General features: G+C 39.5%; 1 protein-coding gene across 1 annotated transcript in view; it reads right to left on the minus strand.

Annotated features, from left to right (window-relative positions):
- LOC126428205 (F-box/LRR-repeat protein 7-like) overlaps positions 1 to 22,802 on the minus strand; it is a 109,085-nt gene that overhangs the window by 80,196 nt on the left and 6,087 nt on the right. The window contains exon 2 of the mRNA XM_050090118.1: positions 9,174 to 9,658. Coding sequence (XP_049946075.1) covers positions 9,174 to 9,565 — 392 coding nt within the window. The 5' untranslated portion in view covers positions 9,566 to 9,658. The remainder of the gene's footprint in view (positions 1 to 9,173; positions 9,659 to 22,802) is intronic.

Here is a 22,802-nt window from a genome sequence, read left to right on the forward strand (position 1 = left end):
CTATGAAGTCGGGACACTACCTAAGGTACAGCGCATGCGGCCAACTGACATTTTCGGTATCCTCTCACTCTCTGTGCACAAACTATTACCGTATTTACTCAAATCTAAGCTGCACTCGAATCTAAGCCGCACCTGAAAAATGAGACTCAAAATCAAGGGTGAAAAAAAAAAAAAAAAAAAAAAAAAAAAAAAAAAATCCCGAATCCAAGCCGCACCTGAAATTTGAGACTCGAAATTCAAGGGGAGAGAAAAGTTTTACGCCGCACCTCCAAATCGAAACAAAGTTGGTCTATTGTAATATGAGACACAATTTAGGTCGAATGAATGACGATACAGCTACAGTAGTTTGGTTCGATTCATAAGCTTAGCAGTTAAGCTTTACCAGGTAGCCACTGCTATGCGTCAGGGGCTCCGTCCGTATTTATATGGGTACCCTTCCTTTTTCACGTGCTTCGTCTGGTTTGAATTGATTGCTTATTTTACTTTGATCTGATAAGTGCCGGTCTTTGTTATAGGTGTTTATGTCACTCTAAGCTCAAAATGCATTACTGTACTGTGTCGTGCATTGTTTGTCGCATTCTGATAATGAGTTTTACGGCCTGTCGCCGCTCGTGGCATAGCTTGCTTTTGTGCGTGCTGCCGCGGTTTACAATTAAAAAAAAAAAAAGAGAGAAATCGTCTCATTAGCGAAACAATGGCAAGAGACTGTCATTTGTTGTTACTTACACAGCTGCTTTCTTTGATAATGATCAACAAGCACCAAATAATAGACTGCGTATGATAGAAGATGTTCTGAACGAGAGTTTGGCGAAAATTTTTCTGTGTTTGAAAATCTTTGCAGACGCCTCTTTAGTACATTACATTCTGCAGAGAAATTAGAGTAATCTTAGATTTAAAAGTCTAGTCAATTGTCGTGCTTCATTTCTGACTGTATCACTATTAGGCATAAGAATAATACAAATATAAACATGACATGATACGTGTATTCTTCCACATTTGCTGTAGTCTCACTCTGGTTTCGTAGTTTATTAGACAGACAGAATTTAAATGAAGTAGCAGCAAACACGAAAGAATACGTGGCAAAATGTTTATATTCATATTATTCTTATGGTGAAGAGAATACTGCATGTGATTCATAATTCATAAAAGTTCCTATTAGCAACCATCTCTTCTCACAGGTAGGAAAAAATTCAGCACGTAGAGTTAGCCATATTGACAAACATCCCAAACAGTCTTGCCAGTCGGATTTTTATAGTACAGTGAAATGCTGCTACATTCGAAGATGAACAATATGGAATTTGTATTTACTTCGTTGGATAATGTATGAAAATGCAGTGGTCGAAACTCGGGGCAGAGAGAAAAGCTCGTCTTCCACTTTTTTTTTTTTTAATTTGTTTACCGACGCAGAGGTTTTGGTGCCAGTATTTACCTTTGTGCCTGCAAAGCATGCCTGTGTAGCGCTACATATATTCGACGGCAGAAGTTAGTTGTGATGGTACCTACCAACATTTTTCAGAACTTCCACTCACTTTGCACTCGATTCTAAGCTGCACACAGTTATTTGGATTACAAAAACCGGAAAAAAAAGTGCAGCTTTGATTCGAGTAAATACGGTAGTTCTTGAGAGGAAATGAATAAAATGAATAATATTTAATGTAGTTTAACTTTGTAATGTGACATGGTTTCACTAGAGGAAGAGTTATCCAAGATAAGTAAGCAAACTTAACATTAAATGAGTGCTATCTCAGAAATCATTTGGAATAGGGCATATGTCTATATGAAATTTTTAGCTTGTGTGTCCTCTTTAGCAGTTGTAATAGAACATCCTGCAGTAATTCTGGCAATCAAGCCTCAAAAACTTAAATTCGAAATTTTTATGCTTTCTCAGGATCCCACAGATAAAATTAAAGATTAATATTTCCACAATATCTTGTGGAGCAAAATAAATTGTCTGCCACTGCTGTTAGGAGTGGAAACACTGTCTGCCTAAACTGAGGGTTACATTTCACATGCTATGTATGACAAACTACTAGCAGTCACTTAGTGTAGCAAAGTCTGATGCCATATCCAAGTTATGTGGATATTCCACACTTCACTTGTTTAAGAGGCATAGAAATAAACAAGAAAAAGAGGAAAGTTCCTTGAAGGTACTTTTATTTTTTATGCTTTTATTTCAATGAAATGACTCCCTCCTTAGATACTATCCATTTGTTATAATTTAGCTCCACTTCAAATGCAATTAAGTAAAAATTAAAACAACTACTTGCGGAATTTCAGATAAATTTAGGGACACAATCATAAATGGGAAAGACTGAATAGAAGGAAGAAGAGAAAACTTCTGCGTAGAATGTCTTTCTGGAAATGCACTTCATGGGAGTGAAAATTAGAGGAGCTACTGTGAAACAAAGTAAATTAGTAAAAAAATCAAGAAGAGAGGATTTTAATTGATGCAAGTAAATACAGTGATCCCATTTAAACAAGGAAATAGCAAAAAGAAAATTACAGAAAATAAAAAAATCTGGAAGTAATACATATCCAAGATATACAAATTTTAGAAAGAATAAAGAATTTTGTCTAAGGCATGTATCTGATAAAATTCTGATTTTTTATAAATTTATAACCTTTCAGAAAACAAGGAAAACTTTTCTCAGAATTTGAAAACCATACTGTCCACTCCAGAAGTATTCATATTTTGAGCTGTATGCATGGTACATAATGTACTCTCATACTAAAAACACACTTCTCATCTAAGCTGTGGCATTTCAATAAAACTTACATTTGAACAAAGCCATATTTCAACTAGATACTATTCACCCATGCGAGAAACCACATTTGTCACTACAAATCACAAATATTTCTTATTGTTATTGTCATATGAAGTACCCAAGTCTCATTTATTAGAATTCTTGGGAATGTAAACATTAAACAAAAATTTACAGCAATGTTTCAGAAGCAGAGATCCCTGTGATGCATACATACTTTTTCTGTCTGTCTGATTGTGTTCCCAAGCCTCATTTGTCAGTAGTCTTGGGAACAGACTCGCAAATATTCCCTCAGTGTTCCACATGAACTTTGTGTGACATGGGATTAAGAAATCCAGGGATCCAATGCTCTTGCAGTACAATTTAAGTGGTTTTCATTTCTATACTGCATGTTTTTCTCCGACTCATCTACTTATCTTTTGCAAAATATCTTCTACTGTCATTCTTTCTTCTGTGTCGTGTAAAGAATTATGTAGAAGTAAGTCAATCAATGTCATAGGTTAATACAGCGATTTCATGTTAGTAATTCAAATTATTTCATGGTACAAATGTTAAAAATTGAGAAAAGCCATGAATGTTGAAGATAGTAACATGTAGTTACTGTTCATATTTCCAACAGAAAACGAAATCAGATTTATTGCAAAGGAATTTGCCAGGTGTGAAGTTACTAGAGAATCATCGCTGTTCTTGAGGAACATAAATAATTTTTTCTTACTGACTGGATAAAATTCCAAGTACCATTTGCTTTGTACTTCGACAACTATGTGAGTCAATAAGAAATTTACACTGAAAGAAAATATAACCAGATTTAAACCAGCGTCACATTTTTTTATGGTTTCTTCAAAAGACCACCCAACAGAATTATTACTTAAGCCTCTCAATTCTTAGGAACTTTTGATATCATAAAGATTAGGAACGCCAGTAAAATATTTTTGTACTACTTTTGTAAATATGTTCCTATGCTGTTATCAACTTAGAGAATATGAAATTATCTGATATAAGCAAGTTATATTTTTTCACATTTAAAATCTGGTTAATTAACTGAAGATAGAAATTAATGTAAAAGGAGAAACTATAATTCATAGGATCCTACAGTCTTGTGCAAATCTGTGCATGGTATTGTAGGGGAGGGGAGGGGAGGGAAGGGAAGAGAAGGGGAGGGTATCTGGAGTAAAGTGCATGGCAGTACGGCTATAACTAACGTACAACCCAATACATATTTTGCTCTTATAATATTTTGTAACATTGGTCGTCAATTTTCTCAATGACAGTTTATCAATTTATTTCTATGTTTGGGGACTCATATTTCTTATGTCACGTTTGTTTATCTCCTTTTATTTCTGAAAGCCTATGTCTTTGCATTTTCGTGTTACCGAGGAGAAACACTGACGATCGTACGTAACTAAATGTTTCCATTTGCCAGTTATCAGAAGAGAATTTTGATGTTAACATAAAAATCTGTTAAAAACTCACTGTAATTTTTTGTTCAATGTTAACTATTCTACAAATATTTCACCTGTGACAAATTTCGATACAAATGATACTCTACGGTCTGTGTAAGTAAGATTTTTATGTCATTGGTTTATGTTTCTCTCTCTGAGAGGTTGGTAGTGAGCTGTGGAGGGGCCAAGTTGTTTTTTAACTGTGTTATTGACCTGACATGGGAAACGAAGCATTACTTGAAGATTGTCATACCTTTTTTAGTATAAAAGTATGTCAAAATAATTTTCTTGCATGAATGTGCACTCTTTTATTAAAGAAATGTTTCAAATTTTCTAAGAAAAGTGTAATTAAACATGTATAAACTGTAAATTCACACCAACAAAATCAGAAAAATCACACTGTGGATGAAATGATTTGATGGAACTGTATTTTCATATGAGTTTGAAACAACTGAAGAGCGAAGCTTCTCTCAGGAAATTTAAACTCACTTGTTTTCTTGTCTCTGTTTAACTATGCAGACAGTCTGTGTAGGTGTCTCCATAGTAGATATAGCTTTGATTTATAATTAAATATGTTAAAGGTTTACATTCTTGTTTCCACTTATAGATAAATGTTCTCTCCACAATTATTAAATTGTATGTGACTTATGGTTTTTGTAATATTTATTTCAGAAAAGCTAAGTGCAACCATGAGCTCAGCGGATCATGGTACAGATGTGCCAAACGCAATTCCTGTTCTGCCACTGACTTCATTTTGCTATAAGCAAAGAGCATCTCTGATATTATCTGTGGATCATTTAACTGTGACTTGTGACCACGTTCAGCAAGTGTAAATTATGTATGATATGGCCATTGTCTCCGAACTGTGAATCTGCTACTCTTGCTTCTGTCAGATAAAATCTGTACAGAAGTGATGGTGATGTTAAATTACTACAGCTCGTAAATGGTAAAAACTTCAGGAGCCAATTTTATTCTGAAATCACTGCATACTTTGTATATCCGTATCAGATGCAGTGGGAAGGATGCACGCCATCATCAACAATGACTGTTGCTCCACTGCTCAATAAGAGAGAATTTAAATTCATTTGAAACTTCATTTTCACAAATTTTTCTATTTGCTCAAATACCAGAGCAAAATGTATAAAGAGGCAAATCTTCAACTTGTCTCCATTGCATCCATGTGCAACATACTGTCAATGTATGAAGAAATGTGAAAATAATTATGTGCTTATTCGAGAGAGAGAGAGAGAGAGAGAGAGAGAGAGAGAGAGAGAGAGAATACATACTATGGTAATTTCAAAGAGTGTTTCATTTTGAAGTGATTTCATTTATACCTGATTACATTATTTTCAGAACACAACACAACTGCATTACTGATGATTCTGTTGGATGGAAGAATTACAACCAAATATTAAGAGTAAGAAGATTACCATATTGTTGTTTAAAATTTCCAAGAAGCAGGAACCCCCTCGGCAAAATCATAGCACATTTTATTTCAGGACAACAAGCAACAATAACAACAACAGGAGCAGCAATAACTGCTGCTGCTGCTACTGGGTACTACTACTACAAAATTAAGATAGTGATATTTTCAACTACTGATTTTCATTATGTGCAGTCTTAATGAAATAGATCTAGCGCTTGTGCCCTGACAATTGCTTTAATCCATTTTATGTCTTATGTGCACAGACAGAATTTATTATTCTTTTACTACCTCAGCTATTTAACAATATTGTAATTATAGAGTGGGCCAGGAGACTTAAGCCACTGTATGTAAAGTGATCTATAAAATGAACTAGAGTGATGAAAAACGTTATAGAAGTTGGAACTGAAATTACAAAAGGATAATTACTTTAAAATCACTATGTTTTTTCTTTAAGAAGTCTCATTCTATGGAGGTGTATGAAGGTGGTTGCATAACCATCACAAAGCTATAGCAGTGTATGACAGACAGTATGCAGATGTTCTCCTAAGCAGTGCTGTTTGTCTGGGGGAACGCTGGGGGATGCGTACCCCTAAACTTTTTTGTTGACAAAGTAATTTTTTTACGATGTTGAAAACTTGGAAGAGTGCCAAAGATTTATTTCACGGACGTAAATTTTTTACTTCATTTTTAGTGTTGGTAATTGCAATACGAACGCTACCAGTGCAGTTTTTGGTGGGAAAAGCGATGTCATTGACTGTTTCAAGCATTTCTAAGCTACGGCAACCGTTCTCGACAACTGAATCGCTGGCAGCCAGTTCGGCAAGCGTGTAGTGCCCTCGCCCGCTAATAGTGGGTGATGGCAGTGCTAAACGGATATGCGTACGCTCAAACGCTGAGAAACCGATAGATGTCTCTACGGTCCTGCTACCACGATCCTTCGCGATTCACTGCCATCTTTGTTTTGTTGTTCTTTATTCGTTTGCATTTGCTGTTCCGTTCTTGTTGGTTGTGCAAAGTTTTACAGTGTGCCCTGTGTTTCGTTGCAACTTGTACGTTAAGTTGGAGGTGAGAGATGAGCAGAAACCTAACAAACTATTTTACTTGTTCTCCTGCATCTAAAAAACCAAAAACTGTCAATAACTCGTCTGCGAGTGAAAAGCCAGGAAGTTCAACATCAGTGGATGACAAAAGTGAAAGTGTAAACCTGAGCACTGAACTTACGTGTGAAAATGCAGTGAATGAATGTGTGTGTGATAGACAACTAAATGATCATCCAGAATGTTAGACTTTGGAACAAGAAATTGCATTTTGTGAGAAAAATGACTGGTTAATCGTTTCAAACAAAAAACTTGGCTGCAGAATTTGCAAAGAAGTAGGAAGTTTGGGTGTAGAAAGAAATAAACAAGGCATGAACATTGCACAGTGTTGGGGTACAGTATCTGTGTCATCTTCAGGTGGTTCCAGAAAAGAAGAAATGGTTTCTTTGCGTAAAGTCAACTGAAGAGTCTGATACCTTTTTTTTTTTTTTTGTAGTTCGACATGTTGATGACGTCATGGCTAAAGCAGACGGGTGGTATCCCATGCTTCAGTTATAAGTAATTTTCGCTGCATTATATCCAATGTCCGAGTACCTTCAAACTTTTTTTTAGAAAAACAGCATTGCTCCTAAGTGAGGGAACATCTGTTGTCAGACAACACTTGTTTGTAGTCAGAAAATCATTACACATTTGGTGAAATAACTGGATCATGCACTTAGTATTTTCCTTTAGTTTCAAAAAGCAATCTAAACACTGACATACCAACCTGTCAAGAACTCCGGAGATGGGAACTTGCCTTTCAGTATATCCTCTCTTCTCGTTATCCGCCAGGCCTCAACCTCCGCTAATTTCAAGTTGCCACCGCTCATACCTCACCTGTCTTTCAACAACATCTTTGCCTCTGAAATTCTGCCTCGACTGACATCTCTGCCCAAACTCTTTGCCTTTACAAATGTCTGCTTGTGTCTGTGTATGTGCGGTTGGATATGTGCGAGTGTGCGAGTGTATACCTGTCCTTTTTTCCCCCTAAGGGAAGTCTTTCCGCTCCCGGGATTGGAATGACTCCTTACCCTCTCCCTTAAAACCCACTTCCTTTCGTCTTCCCCTCTCCTTCCCTCTTTCCTGATGAGGCAACAGTTATATATATATATATATATATAGAGAGAGAGAGAGAGAGAGAGAGAGGAGACACACACACACACACACACACACACACACACACACACACACACACACACACACAGAGGGAAACATTCCACGTGGGAAAAATATATCTAAAAACAAAGAAGCTGTAACTTACCAAATGAAAGTGTTGGTATGTTGATAGAGACAATAAAAAACACACACACAAATTTCTAGCTTTCGCAACCCAAGGTTGCTTCGTCAGGAAAGAGGGAATGTCTGCCTGTGTGTGTATATGTGCGGATGGATATGTGTGTGTGTGTGTGTGTGTGTGTGTGTGTGTGTGTGTGTGTGTGTGTGTGTCGCGCGCGCGCGCGCGCTCGCAAGCGAGTGTATACCTGTCCTTTTTTCCCCCCTAAGGTAAGTCTTTCCACTCCTGGGATTGGAATGACTCCTTACCCTGTCTCTTAAAACCCACATCCTTTCATCTTTTCCTCTCCTTCCCTCTTTCCCGACGAAGCAACCTTGGGTTGCGAAAGCTAGAAATTTGTGTGTGTTTTTTATTGTTTTTATTGTCTCTATCAACATACCAACGCTTTCGTTTGGTAAGTTACAGCTTCTTTGTTTATATATATATATATAAACTCTAGGTCCAGAAGTATTCAAAATCTCCATATGCATGCAAGCGTCCTGCCACTGTGACAAATGTGCGTGATCATATATCACAACTACCATACTTGCTGGCAGTGTCATTGGGCAAAACTGATGGTTTGTATCATGTTCAACACTTCCTGATTTTTTACATATATTTAGAAGATAACGCTCCTCAGTTGCTCTAGAACACAACTCCGATAGGAAACTTTGCAGTTCTTTTCTTTTTTCTTCTGAAGTGGTACGTTTTGCTCCAATTCAAGAAAGTGTAGCAAATGGAGCTGGGCAGAAAGAAATTCCAACTGCACACTCAGTCCCTGATCTTTTCACAATTTTCTAGATTTCTGTTGTCATAAAAAGAGGGCAAGAAAAATAAATGGATAATGCTCAAATACAGATTAGGGGTGGGGGGAGGAAAATGCCTGCTACAGGCTCTCGTTCAGAAGTGACAGAGAACAAGATTAATGATACAGTAGATGATTTTTCACTAATAGCATCTGCAACCCAGGTATCACTGTCACATTTACACAACACATTAAAAAATAAAAAAAATATACTGAATGCAAAATAAATATTAGTTTCATTACATAATTTTAGAAGTGGAATGTCTTAGAATATAGAACCAGAATGCTGCAATGATCTAAAATGAAAATAAGAAATAAAGATATCACCTTATAATATTTCTTTCATGCAGAAAAACTGCACAGATTTTATATACTAGTGGATTTCTTACCCGATATGGTATTCTTTGTCAGCCCACAACTCCGAATCCTGCGACAGCCTTTTCCAACGAGGACACACTTTCCGTACCACACGTACCAGCTCATTGAAAGACATGTGAGAGAAGATCTTTATCAGTATCTCATCAGGAAAGTCATCAATGCTCATTTGCCAGGAGCCTGTGGAGGGTGGTTTGCTGTCAGCCACGCCAGAAACTGCAGCTTTTGACTGCTGCGAGTTCAAATTATTTGCAGATGCATTTGACTCTGAATACGTGTTGCCGGCATTTTTTTGAGCAGACGGGAGAAAGTATGGAGGAATTGCAGGTGAAGCACCGCTCCAATATAATGCAAGGTATTCATCAACCATGCGGAATCCAATACTGTGATCATATCCCGAAGCCATTTCGCTGACAAGAGTGCCTTCAGACCTTTGGGTGTTAGAAGGTGCTGAGCAAGGGGTTGTCACGCAGATGTCTGTGAGGTACACTTGCAGGAACTGAAAGAAACATAGAAAAAAAATGAATGGCCAAATGTGTATTATAAAACCTACCAGTTATATAAATATGTAGATTGAGTTTCCCACAAATGCCCATAATGTTAACATAACACAACACAACACAACACAACACAACACACACACACACACACACACACACACACACACACACACAAATTACAGGACTAGAGATTCATCTTTGAAATAAGTTCTTGTTGTTGTTGTTGTTGTTGTTGTTGTGGTCTCCAGTCCTGAGACTGGTTTGATGCAGCTCTCCATGCTACTCTATCCTGTGCAAGCCTCTTCATCTCCCAGTACCTCCTGCAACCTACATCCTTCTGAATCTGCTTAGTGTATTCATCTCTTGGTCTCCCTCTACGATTTTTACCCTCCACGCTGCCCTCCAATACTAAATTCGCGATCCCTCGATGTCCTACCAACCGATCCCTTCTTCTAGTCAAGTTGTGCCACAAACTCCTCTTCTCCCCAACCCTATTCAATACCTCCTCATTAGTTATGTGATCTACCCATCTAATCTTCAGCATTCTTCTGTAGCACCACATTTCAAAAGCTTCTATTCTCTTCTTGTCTAAACTATTTATCGTCCACGTTTCACTTCCATACATGGCTACACTCCATACAAATACTTTCAGAAACGACTTCCTGACACTTAATTCTGTACTGGACGTTAACAAATTTCTCTTCTTCAGAAACGCTTTCCTTCCCTTTGCCAGTCTACATTTTATATCCTCTCTACTTCGACCATCATCAGTTATTTTACTCCCCAAATAGCAGAACTCCTTTACAACTTTAAGTGTGTCATTTTCTAATCTAATTCCCTCAGCATCACCCAACTTAATTCGACTACATTCCATTATCCTCGTTTTGCTTTTGTTGATGTTCATCTCATACCCTCCTTTCAAGACACTCCATTCCGTTCAACTGCTCTTCCAAGTCTTTTGCTACTCCGAACTTTTCTTTTGTTTCCTTTACTGCTTGCTCGATATACAGATTGAATAACATCGGGGAGAGGCTACAACCCTGTCTCACTCCCTTCCCAACCACTGCTTCCCTTTCATGCCCCTCGACTCTTATAACTGCCATCTGGTTTCTGTACAAATTGTAAATAGCCTTTTGCTCCCTGTATTTTACCCCTGCCACCTTCAGAATTTGAAAGAGAGTATTCCAATCAACAAAAAGCTTTCTCTAAGTCTACAAATACTAGAAACGTAGGTTTGCCTTTCCTTAATCTTTCTTCTAAGATAAGTCGTAGGGTCAGTATTGCCTCATGTGTTCCAACATTTCTACGGAATCCAAACTGATCCTCCCCAAGGTCGGCTTCTACCACTTTTTCCATTCGTCTGTAAAGAATTCCCATTAGTATTTTGCAGCTGTGACTTATTAAACTGATAATTTGGTAATTTTCACATCCTCAACACCTGATTTCTTTGGGATTGGCATTTTCAAGGAAAAAAAAAAGTTTTCCTTGACATATCTTTCCATACAACTGACCATGCAGCCAGTGCCTCATGGAGATGGACTGGCTGTTCATGTCCCACCTGATTGTGATAAGCAACATGAACAGTATTAAACTAGTGCTGCTGCACCAAAACCCTGAAAACCCAGTTCTTCAAAAGACCCTGAGTTTGCCTATAACAGTTAGTGTATAGAGATTCACAAAATAACACAGTGTGAACTTAATGACAAATCTGGAAATGCCGAAGGTAAAGCTGAACTATTGGCATCAAGACTACAACAGTGGAATGGTCTCGATAAGACGGTAAATGTCACTGCGTCCCATAACTCAACAACCGAGCTAGGTTAATAATTGGCTCTATTTACCAACCTCCCGACTCAGCAGCATTAGTGGCAGAACAACTGAGAGAAAATCTTGAATACATTTCACATAAATTTTCTCAGCATGTTATAGTCTTAGGTGGAGATTTCAATTTACCAGATATAGACTGGGACACTCAGATGTTTAGGACAGGTGGTAGGGACAGAGCATCGAATGACATTATACTGAGTTCGCTATCCAAAAATTACCTCGAGCAATTAAACAGAGAACCGACTTGTGGAGATAACATCTTGGACCTACTGATAACAAACAGACCTGAACTTTTCGACTCTGTAAGTGCAGAACAGGGAATCAGTGATCCCTGAATATGGAAGTAAATAGGAATATAAAAAAAGGGAGGAAGGTTTATCTGTTTAGCAAGAGTAATAGCAGGCAGATTTCAGACTACCTAACAGATCAAAACGAAAATTTCTGTTCCGACACTGACAATGCCGAGTGTTTATGGAAAAAGTTCAAGGCAATCGCAAATGTGTTTTAGACAGGTACGTGCTGAGTAAAACTGTGAGGGGCGGGAAAAACCCACCGTGGTTCAACAACAAAGTTAGGAAACTACTGCGAAAGCAAAGAGAGCTTCACTGCAAGTTTAAACGCAGCCAAAACCTCTCAGACAAACAGAAGCTAAACAATGTCAAAGTTAGCGTAAGGAGGGCTATGCGTGAAGCGTTCAGTGAATTCGAAGGTAAAATTCTATGTACCGACTTGACAGAAAATCCTAGGAAGTTCTGGTCTTACGTTACATCAGTAAGTGGCTCGAAACAGCATATCCAGACACTCCGGGATGATGATGGCAATGAAACAGAGGATGACACGCATAAAGCTGAAATACTAAACACGTTTTTCCAAAGCTGCTTCACAGAGGAAGACCGCACTGCAGTTCCCTCTCTAAATCCTCCCACAAACGAAAAAATGGCTGACATCAAAATAAGTGTCCGAGGAATAGAAAAGCAACTGGAATCACTCAACAGAGGAAAGTCCACTGGACCTGACGGGATACCAATTCGATTCTACACAGAGTACGCGAAAGAACTTGCCCCCCTTCTAACAGCCGTGTACCGCAAGTCCCTAGAGGAACGGAAGGATCCAAATGATTGGAAAAGAGCACAGGTAGCCCCAGTCTTCAAGAAGGGTCGTCGAGCAGATGCACAAAACTATAGACCTATATCTCTGACGTCGATGTGTTGCAGAATTTTAGAACATGTTTTTGCTCGCGTATCATGTCGTTTCTGGAAACCCAGAATCTACTCTGTAGGAATCAACATGGATTCCGGAAACAGCGATCATGTGAGACCCAACTCACTTTATTTGTTCATGAGACCCATAAAATATTAGATACAGGCTCCCAGGTAGATGCTATTTTTCTTGACTTCCAGAAGGCATTCGATACAGTTCCGCACTGTCGCCTGATAAACAAAGTAAGAGCCTACAGAATATCAGACGAGCTGTGTGGCTGGATTGAAGAGTTTTTAGGAAACAGAACACAGCATGTTGTTCTCTATGGAGAGACGTCTACAGACGTTAAAGTAACCTCTGGCGTGCCACAGGGGAGTGTTAAGGGACCATTGCTTTTCACAATATATATAAATGACCTAGTAGATAGTGTCGGAAGTTCCATGCCGCTTTTCGCGGATGATGCTGCAGTATACAGAGAAGTTGCAGCATTAGAAAATTGCAGCGAAATGCATGAAGATCTGCAGCGGATAGGCACTTGATGCAGGGAGTGGCAACTGACCCTTAACATAGACAAATGTAATGTATTGCGAATACATAGAAAGAAGGATACTTTATTGTATGACTATATGATAGCGGAACAAACACTGGTAGCAGTTACTTCTGTAAAATATCTAGGAGTATGTGTACGGAACGATTTGAAGTGGAATGATCATATAAAATTAATTGTTGGTAAGGCGGGTACCAGGTTGAGATTCATTGGTAGAGTCCTTAGAAAATGTAGCCCATCAACAAAGGAGGTGGCTTACAAAACACTAGTTCGACCTATACTTGAGTATTGCTCATCAGTGTGGGATCCATACCAGATCAGGTTGATGGAGGAGATAGAGAAGATCCAAAGAAGAGCGGCGCGTTTCGTCACAGGGTTATTTGGTAAGCGTGATAGCGTTACGGAGATGTTTAACAAACTCGAGTGGCAGACTCGGCAAGAGAGGCGCTCTGCATCGCGGTGTAGCTTGCTGTCCAGGTTTCGAGAGGGTGCGTTTCTGGATGAGGCATCAAATATATTGCTTCCCCCTACTTACACCTCCTGAGGAGATCACGAATGTAAAATTAGAGAGATTCGAGCGCACACGGAGGCTTTCTGGCAGTCGTTCTTCCCGCGAACCATACGCGACTGGAACAGGAAAGGGAGGTAATGATAGTGGCACGTAAAGTGCCCTCCGCCACCCACCGTTGGGTGGCTTGCAGAGTATAAATGTAGATGTAGAGCTGCCATATGCCATTTCTTCCACTTCTTGAACATGAAAAGAACTTTGTATTTTGTCATGATGCACAGGGAGTAATGGCAGCTATGCACATTGAATATAAAAATGATCAGAGGAGGTTGTCCACCGACTCCTCCCAAGTAAGTCTCAAGTGTGTGCTACTGCATAATGGCAAAGTATTACCATTGATTCTGATTCGGTATGCACCTTACACGCAAGAAACATATGATAACATCAAACAGTTGTTATTGTGACTAAACTATGACAAGTTCAAATGGCCAATTTTGGGATTTGAAAGTCGTAGGCATATTACTTGGGCTACAACACAGCTACACCAAGTCCTGTTGCTTCCTGAGCCTCTGGGATAGCTGCACCAAAGCACTTCATTATAGAAAAGAATAACTGGCACAAGCTTCAATCACTTGAACCAGAATCTCATAATGTTATGCATGAAGTACTTGTTGAATCCAGGACAGTAATTCTCCCTACTACTCACATAAAATTTGGCCTAATTAAAACTTTGGTACAGCAATGGACAAAATTTGAGAGGCATTTCCCTATTTGTATGAGAAATTGCCCCATCTTTGTGAGATGAGAATAAAACAGGGGATTTTCGTGGGTACCCTGATACACAAACTGTAGAAAGATGAGCATTTCAGCACCACCCTGACAGGTGATGAAAAGTTAACTTGGGGTGCCTTTGTGCAAGTGTTAACAACCTTTCGAGGAAATAAGAGGGCAGAAAACTGTAAGGATCTTGTGGTAAATCTTCGGCACTGCTTCAATAAACTGTTTGCAACATATCCTTAAAGCTACATTTCCTAGACTCCCATCCAACCTCCTTTCTTGACAACTGCAGTGCTGTAACCGACAAGCACAGAGAACATTTCCACCACCAAATTTTGGACATGGAAATGAGATACCAGGGAAAATGGAGTGCATGAATGTTAGCCAATTACTGCTGGACACTAATCAGGAAATCACTATCACGAACTAAAAATGTCAGGCTAAGCAGTTGCGTCTTCAGTGACCTTCCACTGAGGGGCAACACCAACATAAATACACTACTGGCCATTAAAACTGCTACACCAAGAAGAAATGCACATGATAAACGGGTATTCATTGGAGAATATATTATACTAGAACTGACATGTGATCACATTTTCACTCAATTTTGGTGCATAGATCCTGAGAAATCAGTACCCAGAACAACCACTTCTGGCCGTAATAACGGCCTTGATATGCCTGGGCATTGAGTTAAACAGAGCTTGAGCTTGGATAACGTGTACAGGTACAGCTGCCCATGCAGCTTCAGCACGATACCACAGTTCATCAAGAGTAGTGACTGGCGTATTGTGACGAGCCAGTTGCTCGGCCACCATTGACCAGACGTTTTCAATTGGTGAGAGAGCTGGAGAATGTGCAGGCCGTGACAGCAGTCGAACATTTTCTGTATCCAGAAAGGCCCGTACAGGACCTGCAACATGTGGTCGTGCATTATCCTGCTGAAATGTTGGGTTTCGCAGGGTTCAAATGAAGGGTAGAGCCACGGGTCGTAACACATTTGAAATGTAATGTCCACTGTTCGAAGTGCCGTCAGTGTGACAAAGAGATGACTGAGACGTGTAACCATTGGCACCCCATACCATCACACGGGGTGATACACCAGTATGATGACGACGAATACACGCTTCCAATGTGCGTTCACCTCGATGTCGCCAAACACGGATGCGACCATCACGAGGCTGTAAACAGAACCTGGATTCATCCGAAAAAAAAAAAAAAATGACGTTTTGCCATTCGTGCACCCAGGTTTGTTGTGGAGTACACCATCGCAGGCGCTCCTGTCTCTGATGCAGCGTCAAGGGTAAATGCAGCCACAGTCTCTGAGCTGATAGTCCATGCTGCTGCAAACTTCGTCGAACTGTTGGTGCAGATGGTTGTTGTCTTGCAAACATCCCCAAGTGTTGACTCAGGGATCGAGACATGGCTGCACGATCCATTACAACCATGCGGATAAAATGCCTGTCATCTCGACTGCTAGTGATACGAGGCCATTGGGATCCAGCACGGCGTTCCGTATTACCCTCCCGAACCCACCGATTCCATATTCTGCTAACAGTCATTGGATCTCGACCACAATGCGAACAGCAATGTCGCGATACGATAAACCGCAATCGCGATAGGCCACAATCCGACCTTTATCAAAGTCGAAAACGTGATGATACGCATTTCTCCTCCTTGCACGAGGCATCACAACAACGTTTCACCAGGCAACGCCAGTCAACTGCTGTTTGTGTATGAGAAATCGGTTGGAAACTTTCCTCATGTCAGTACGTTGTAGGTGTCGCCACAGGTGCCAACCTTTTGTGAATGATCTGAAAAGTTAATCATTTGCGTATCACAGCATCTTCTTCCTGTCAGTTAAATTTCGTGTCTGTAGCACGTTATCTTCGTGGTGTTGGAATTTCAATGGCCAATAGTGTACATGCATAGCTTATATAGGTAATAATGTAAAGTTATCATAACTTCAAAATAAGATCTAATCTTGCGTTTTCATTATCAGCATACCCGAGCATATAAAGACTAGCTGTTTTCATGCCAGTTACAGAAAAAAGTACAATTTTGTTGGATAGTGTTACACGAGATACTAATGTCTGTATTCTGCATAGTGTCAATGCTTTTAGTCGAAAATAAACACTCCCCAACAACTCCTGTGCACTGAGTCAAAACGCAAGCTGTGGAAGGGTCGGATTAACCTTGTGAAAGAGCCTTGTGATGTAGTGGTATGGAGAGAACATGACTCATCTGCTCTCTCTTCAGTTTACAGACAGACTACAAGTAGATATACAACCGCTAACCCTCCATTGCTTGTGCGGATGACACTACTCATTCACACTATTGTCCAGCTCTATTTTGTCTGAGTGGGCTGGACTGAGTTCACACCATTTTCAGTTCCTTTCCGTTAACTCTCCATCCATTAGCTTTCATCACTGGCTTTCAATTACACAAGGTTGCACTGTTTATGAAACATTGTCATAGCTTAAGAGGACACTTGTCATCCATGTGATCTCTTGCAGTAAGTGCACCTTACTTTACTGCTTTCCTAGATTCAATCCAACTTTCATCTGCATAATTTTAGGTGCACTGAAACTGAGTACGTAATTTATTTGCTTTTTATCAACAGTAATTACCCTTTTTAGTTTGTCAAATAAATGTCAAAGACAAAAAGAATCCAGAACATTGCAGAGATCCTGATGTACGGCTGGAATGGTTCCACGAGCTGAGTGATGAAGATCTTGACAGTGATACTGCTCACTCACAGAATGAGAGCTGGGGGAACAGGAGCAGCAGTGCCAGTAAATGATGAATACGAATCACAGGAACAAGTAATTCAAGAGAACATACTACTTTTACGAAAAGATGGAATAGCTAAATGGAGGAAAAGTAAATATTGCACCAATGTCAGAACAAGATCTTGTAATATTATTACGCATTTACCTGGACCCAAAACTGAAGTTCATCTAAAAAATACAGAAACAGACATTAATAATCTATTCTTAGGTGAAAATATAATACCCATTATTGCAACATGCACTAATACTTTCACCAGTGTAGTCTGTGGTAACGTTTTTAGGGAACGGAATTCTAAAGAAACAGATGTTACAGATAACATAGCTTTCATTGATCTGTAATATATCTGTGTGGATCCTCAGAGGTTCTAGAAAGAGAGTATTAAAGGTGTGGGATAAATCAAAGGGCAAACGCATTGAATCGTGCCACTTGTGCATGAGTGAAAACCAATCCAGGTTGAACTTGAGATGTCTGAGGTATGACAATTCCCTTGATAGAGATGTTTGCAGAGAATGATTTTTTCACTGCTATCAGAGAGGTAATAAAGCTATTTACAAACAATTTCCAAAAATATTTGTCACCTAGTGTATACTTTACTATATTTGTGTAGCACATGTATTGTATTTAGAGTTAAATAAAACACTTCTGGAATCATTAATATACACTGTTCACATACACCATTTATGTTGCGGATGACTCCTGTTAGGAATTATTGCGCAAGTAATGGAGGGTGAAGAGACAATCGGTAATTAACATTACATATATATGAGCGAGGTTTCTACTGCTGCCGCCGCCTCTCGCATCCCAATCTCCATCATTCAAGGTCATTCCAGTCTCCTTCATTACGACCTCTCACCATCATTGCTTCGTTGACGTCGTCTTTCCAGCATCTCGCAGGTCTACCGCGCTTTCTTCTTTGATGTGGAGTCCATTGCCATACCTGTTTTGGTCATCTTGTGTCAGGCACACACTGTAAGTGAACATACCATAGTAGGCGCTTCCTTTCTATGTCATCTAGGACTGTGCTTTTGACATTCATAACCTCCCTGATCCTATCATTTCTAATATGGTCAAGTCTGGAGTATCCACAACTCCGTTTCCAGAAATTCATCTCGACAGTCAGCAGGCGATCTTTCTGCCTCTGAGTTAGTTCCCACAACTCTGCACCATATGTTGTGATACTTTAAATAATTGTGCGGTAGATGGTATGTTTTGTTCTAGAGAATACCATTTAGTTGTTTCATGGCTCGCTTGCCCTGGCCTATTTTATTGCTTACATCATCCATACTTCTACCATTGGACCATTAACATTACAAAGAAGCCAAAAAACATTAGCAAAATGAAATATGACATAGTAATGGGACCTCCATGGGAATAGTTGGTTTTGGACCAGGAATGTTGGTCTTATTAATGCCCTCACACCATAAAAACTTGAAAATATCAGGCACAGTGAAATAATTTCAAGCTTTTGACCAGAAACGTAGGCTAGATGTATCTATGGAATGCACAAAACATACAAAAAACAGACTGTTCTAGCACATTCACTAGCTTCACTAACTCACAACCAAACTATGGCCTTCCAACCTAACCTAGACCCTTGCTACACTGCAGTTCAGTTTGTTACTACAACTTTGTGATTCCCCCAATGGATCGGCACTACCACTTGACCTATTTAGGTCTACTAAAACAAATGATGTAACCCAACACCCACAAGAAATGAACAACAAAGGTATGCAGGAAAACTTCTGAGAAGTTTGGAATGTAGAGAAAGCAGTATTAGTGGAAGTAAAGCTATGAGACCAAGTCGTGAGTCATGCTGCGATAGCTCAATAGATAGAGCACTTGCATGTGAAATATAGCGGTTCAAGTCCCAGTCTGGCACACAGTTTAAATCTGCCAGGAAGTTTCAATGAACAACATATTAAAACCAAACATCCGACTAAAACATACAAACAAAAACATTGCTGTTACCATTTATGTTACGTTGTTGTTGTGGTGTTCAGTCCTGAGACTGGTTTGATGCAGCTCTCCATGCTACTCTATCCTGTGCAAGCTGCTTCATCTCCCAGTACTTACTGCAACCTACATCCTTCTGAATCTGCTTAGTGTATTCATCTCTTGGTCTCCCTCAACAATTTTTACCCTCCAATGCTAAATTTGAGATCCCTTGATGCCTCAGAATATGCCCCACCAACAGGTCCCTTGTCATAGTCAAGTTGTGCCAAAAATTTCTCTTCTCCCCAATTCTGTTCAATACCTCCTCATTAGTTATGTGATCTACCCACCTAATCTTCAGCTTTCTTCTGTAGCACCACATTTCAAAAGCTTCTATTCTCTTCTTGTCCAAACTATTTATCGTCCACATTTCACTTCCATACATTGCTACACTCCATACAAATACCTTCAGAAACAACTTCCTGACACTTAAATCTGTACTCTATGTTAACAGTTTTCTCTTCCTTAGAAACGCTTTCCTTGCCATTGCCAGACTACATTGTATATCATCTCTTCTTCGACCATCATCAGTTATTTTGCTCCCCAAACAGCAAAACTCCTTTACTACTTTAAGCATCTTGTTTCCCAATCTAATTCCCCCAGCATCACCTGACTTAATTCGACTACATTCCATTATCCTCGTTTTGCTTTTGTTGATGTTCATCTAATATCCTCCTTTCAAGACACCATCCATTCCGTTCAATTGCTCTTCCGAGTCCTTTGCTGTCTCTGACAGAATTACAATGTCATCGGCGAACCTCAAAGTTTTTATTTCTTCTCCATGGATTTTAATACCTACTTCGAATTTTTCTTTTGTTTCCTTCACTGCTTGCTCAATATACAGATTGAATAACATTGGGGAGAGGCTACAACCCTGTCTCACTTCCTTCCCAACCACTGCTTCCCTTTCATGCCCCTCTACTCTTATAACTGCCATCTGCTTTCTGTACAAATTGTAAATAGCATTTCGCTCCCTGTATTTTACCCCTGCCACCTTCAGAATTTGAAAGAGAGTATGCCAGTCAACACTGTCAAAAGCTTTCTCTAAGTCTACAAATGCTAGAAACGTAGGTTTGCCTTTCCTTAATCTTTCTTCTAAGGTAAGTCTTAAGGTCAGTATTGCCTCCCGTGTTCCAATATTTCTATGGAATCCAAACTGATCTTCCCCGAGGTCGGCTTCTACCACCTTTTCCATTCGTCTGTAAAGAATTCACACATTAGTATTTTGCAGCTGTGACTTATTAAACTGATAATTCGGTAATTTTCACATCTGTCCATATGACGACATATTTCAAAGCACATACCAATGGCTTGGGTTCTTCACCCGACGTTTATGCACCATTCAATAAGGAGCTTTATGTGTATCTGTCCCCTTCCTGTCTCATATTCACATGGCAATTGTGAAACACTGTTCAACTCCTTACTTCCTGCACACAACTTTCCACAAACATATTCGAGTAAATCGTGGTTTCCATTTCCAGAGGATATTAGCAAATACTAATAGTGCAGCTCTTCCAGTACACCAACCATTCATTTGTTGTGCTTGTTTAGTTGCATGAAATTGCAATTTTTATAGGATCCTTGCATTAAGTTTGTTCACATAAAAATGGTGCATTTAAATAAAGATTACAAAAAGAGACAAAAAAAACTTTGTCCTTCCTCAGCTTCAGCAACTAACAACAGAACTGTGATCATATGCACCAAAATGTGATACCACAGCAGCCATTAACCCTTTCACACCCACTGGCTGCAACAGGGTACATTAAAATATAATGTCTCTTAGTTTCAACAGAAACATTTTTCTCCAGTGGAAACATGTACTCATTTGCAAAAGACCAATTTTTTTATCATATACAAGTGCTGCCAACTGCCGGGCTTACATGATTAAAGTGTCGAAGTCAATGTGGCAGTGCACAGCAGCTTGTGACCACCAGAATACACAGAAATGTTTGATTAGTTATATTCCACAGCCCAATTTAGTATTATTTTGCACTGTGATTCTTGAATGATCAGTATAATGATCACATCTACATCTACATCTACATCTACATCCATACTCCACAAGCCACCTGACGGTGAGTGGTGGAGGGTACCTTGAGTACCTCTATTGGTTCTCCCTTCTATTCCAGTCTCGTATTGTTCATGGAAAGAAAGATTGTCTCTGATTTTATCCTCGTGGTCTCTTCACGAGATATACGTACGAGGAAGCAATATACTGCTTGACTCCTCGGTGAAGGTATGTTCTCGAAACTTCGACAAAAGCCCATACGGAGCTACTGAGCGTCTCTCTTGCAGAGTCTTCCACTGGAGTTTATCTGTCAACTCCATAATGCTTTCGTGATTACTAAATTATCCTGTAACAAAGCGTGCTGCTCTCCATTGGATCTTCTCTCTCTCTTCTATCAACCTATCTGGTACGGATCCCACACCAGTGAGCAGTATTCAAGCAGTGGGCGAACAAGTGTACTGTAACCTACTTCCTTTGTTTTCAGATTGCATTTCCTTAGGATTCTTCCAATGAATCTCAGTCTGGTATCTGCTCTACCGACTTGATTAATTTTATATGGTCATTCAATTTTAAATCACTCCTAATGCGTACTCCCGGATAATTTATGGAATTAACTGCTTCCAGTTGTTGACCTCCTATATTGTAGCTAAATGATAAAGGATCTTTCTTTCTGTGTATTCGCAGCACATTACACTTGCCTACAGTGAGATTCAGTTGTCCTGCACCATGCTTCAATTCGTTGCAGGTCCTCCTGCATTTCAGCACAATTTTCCACTGTTACAACCTCTCGATATACTACAGCATCATCCGCAAAAAGCCTCAGTGAACTTCCAATGTTATCCACAAGGTCATTTATATACATTGTGAATAGCAACGGTCCTACAATGCTCCCCTGCGGCACACCCTAAAATCGCTCTTACTTCGGAAGATTTCTCTCCATTGAGAATGACATGCTGCGTTCTGTTATCTAGGAACTCTTCAATTCAATCACACAATTGGTCTGATAGTCCATATGCTCTCACTTTGTTCATTAAATGACTATGGGGAGTTGTATCAAATGCCTTGCGGAAGCCAAGAATCACAGCATCTACCTGGAAACCTGTGTCTATGGCCCTCCAAGTCTCGTGGGCGAATAGCGCGAGCTGGGTTTCACATGATCATCTTTTTTGAAACCCATGCTGATTCCTACAGAGTAGATTTCTAGTCTCCAGAAAAGTCATTATACACTAACATAATACGTGTTCCAAAATTCTACAACTGATCGACATTAGAGAACTGGTATTCCATCAGGTCCAGCAGCATTTCCTCTTCTGAGTGATTTTAATTTTTTTTCTATACCTCTGTCATCTATTTCGATATCTACCATTTTGTCATCTGTGCAACAACTAGAGGAGGAACTAAGTGCAGTCTTTCTCTGTGAAACAGCTTTGGAAAAAGACATTTAGTATTTTGGCCTTTAGTCTGTCATCCTCTGTTTCAGTACCATTTTGGTCA

This window comes from Schistocerca serialis, chromosome 12, assembly GCF_023864345.2.
Source record: "Schistocerca serialis cubense isolate TAMUIC-IGC-003099 chromosome 12, iqSchSeri2.2, whole genome shotgun sequence".
NCBI classification, from domain to species: Eukaryota; Metazoa; Arthropoda; class Insecta; order Orthoptera; family Acrididae; genus Schistocerca; species Schistocerca serialis.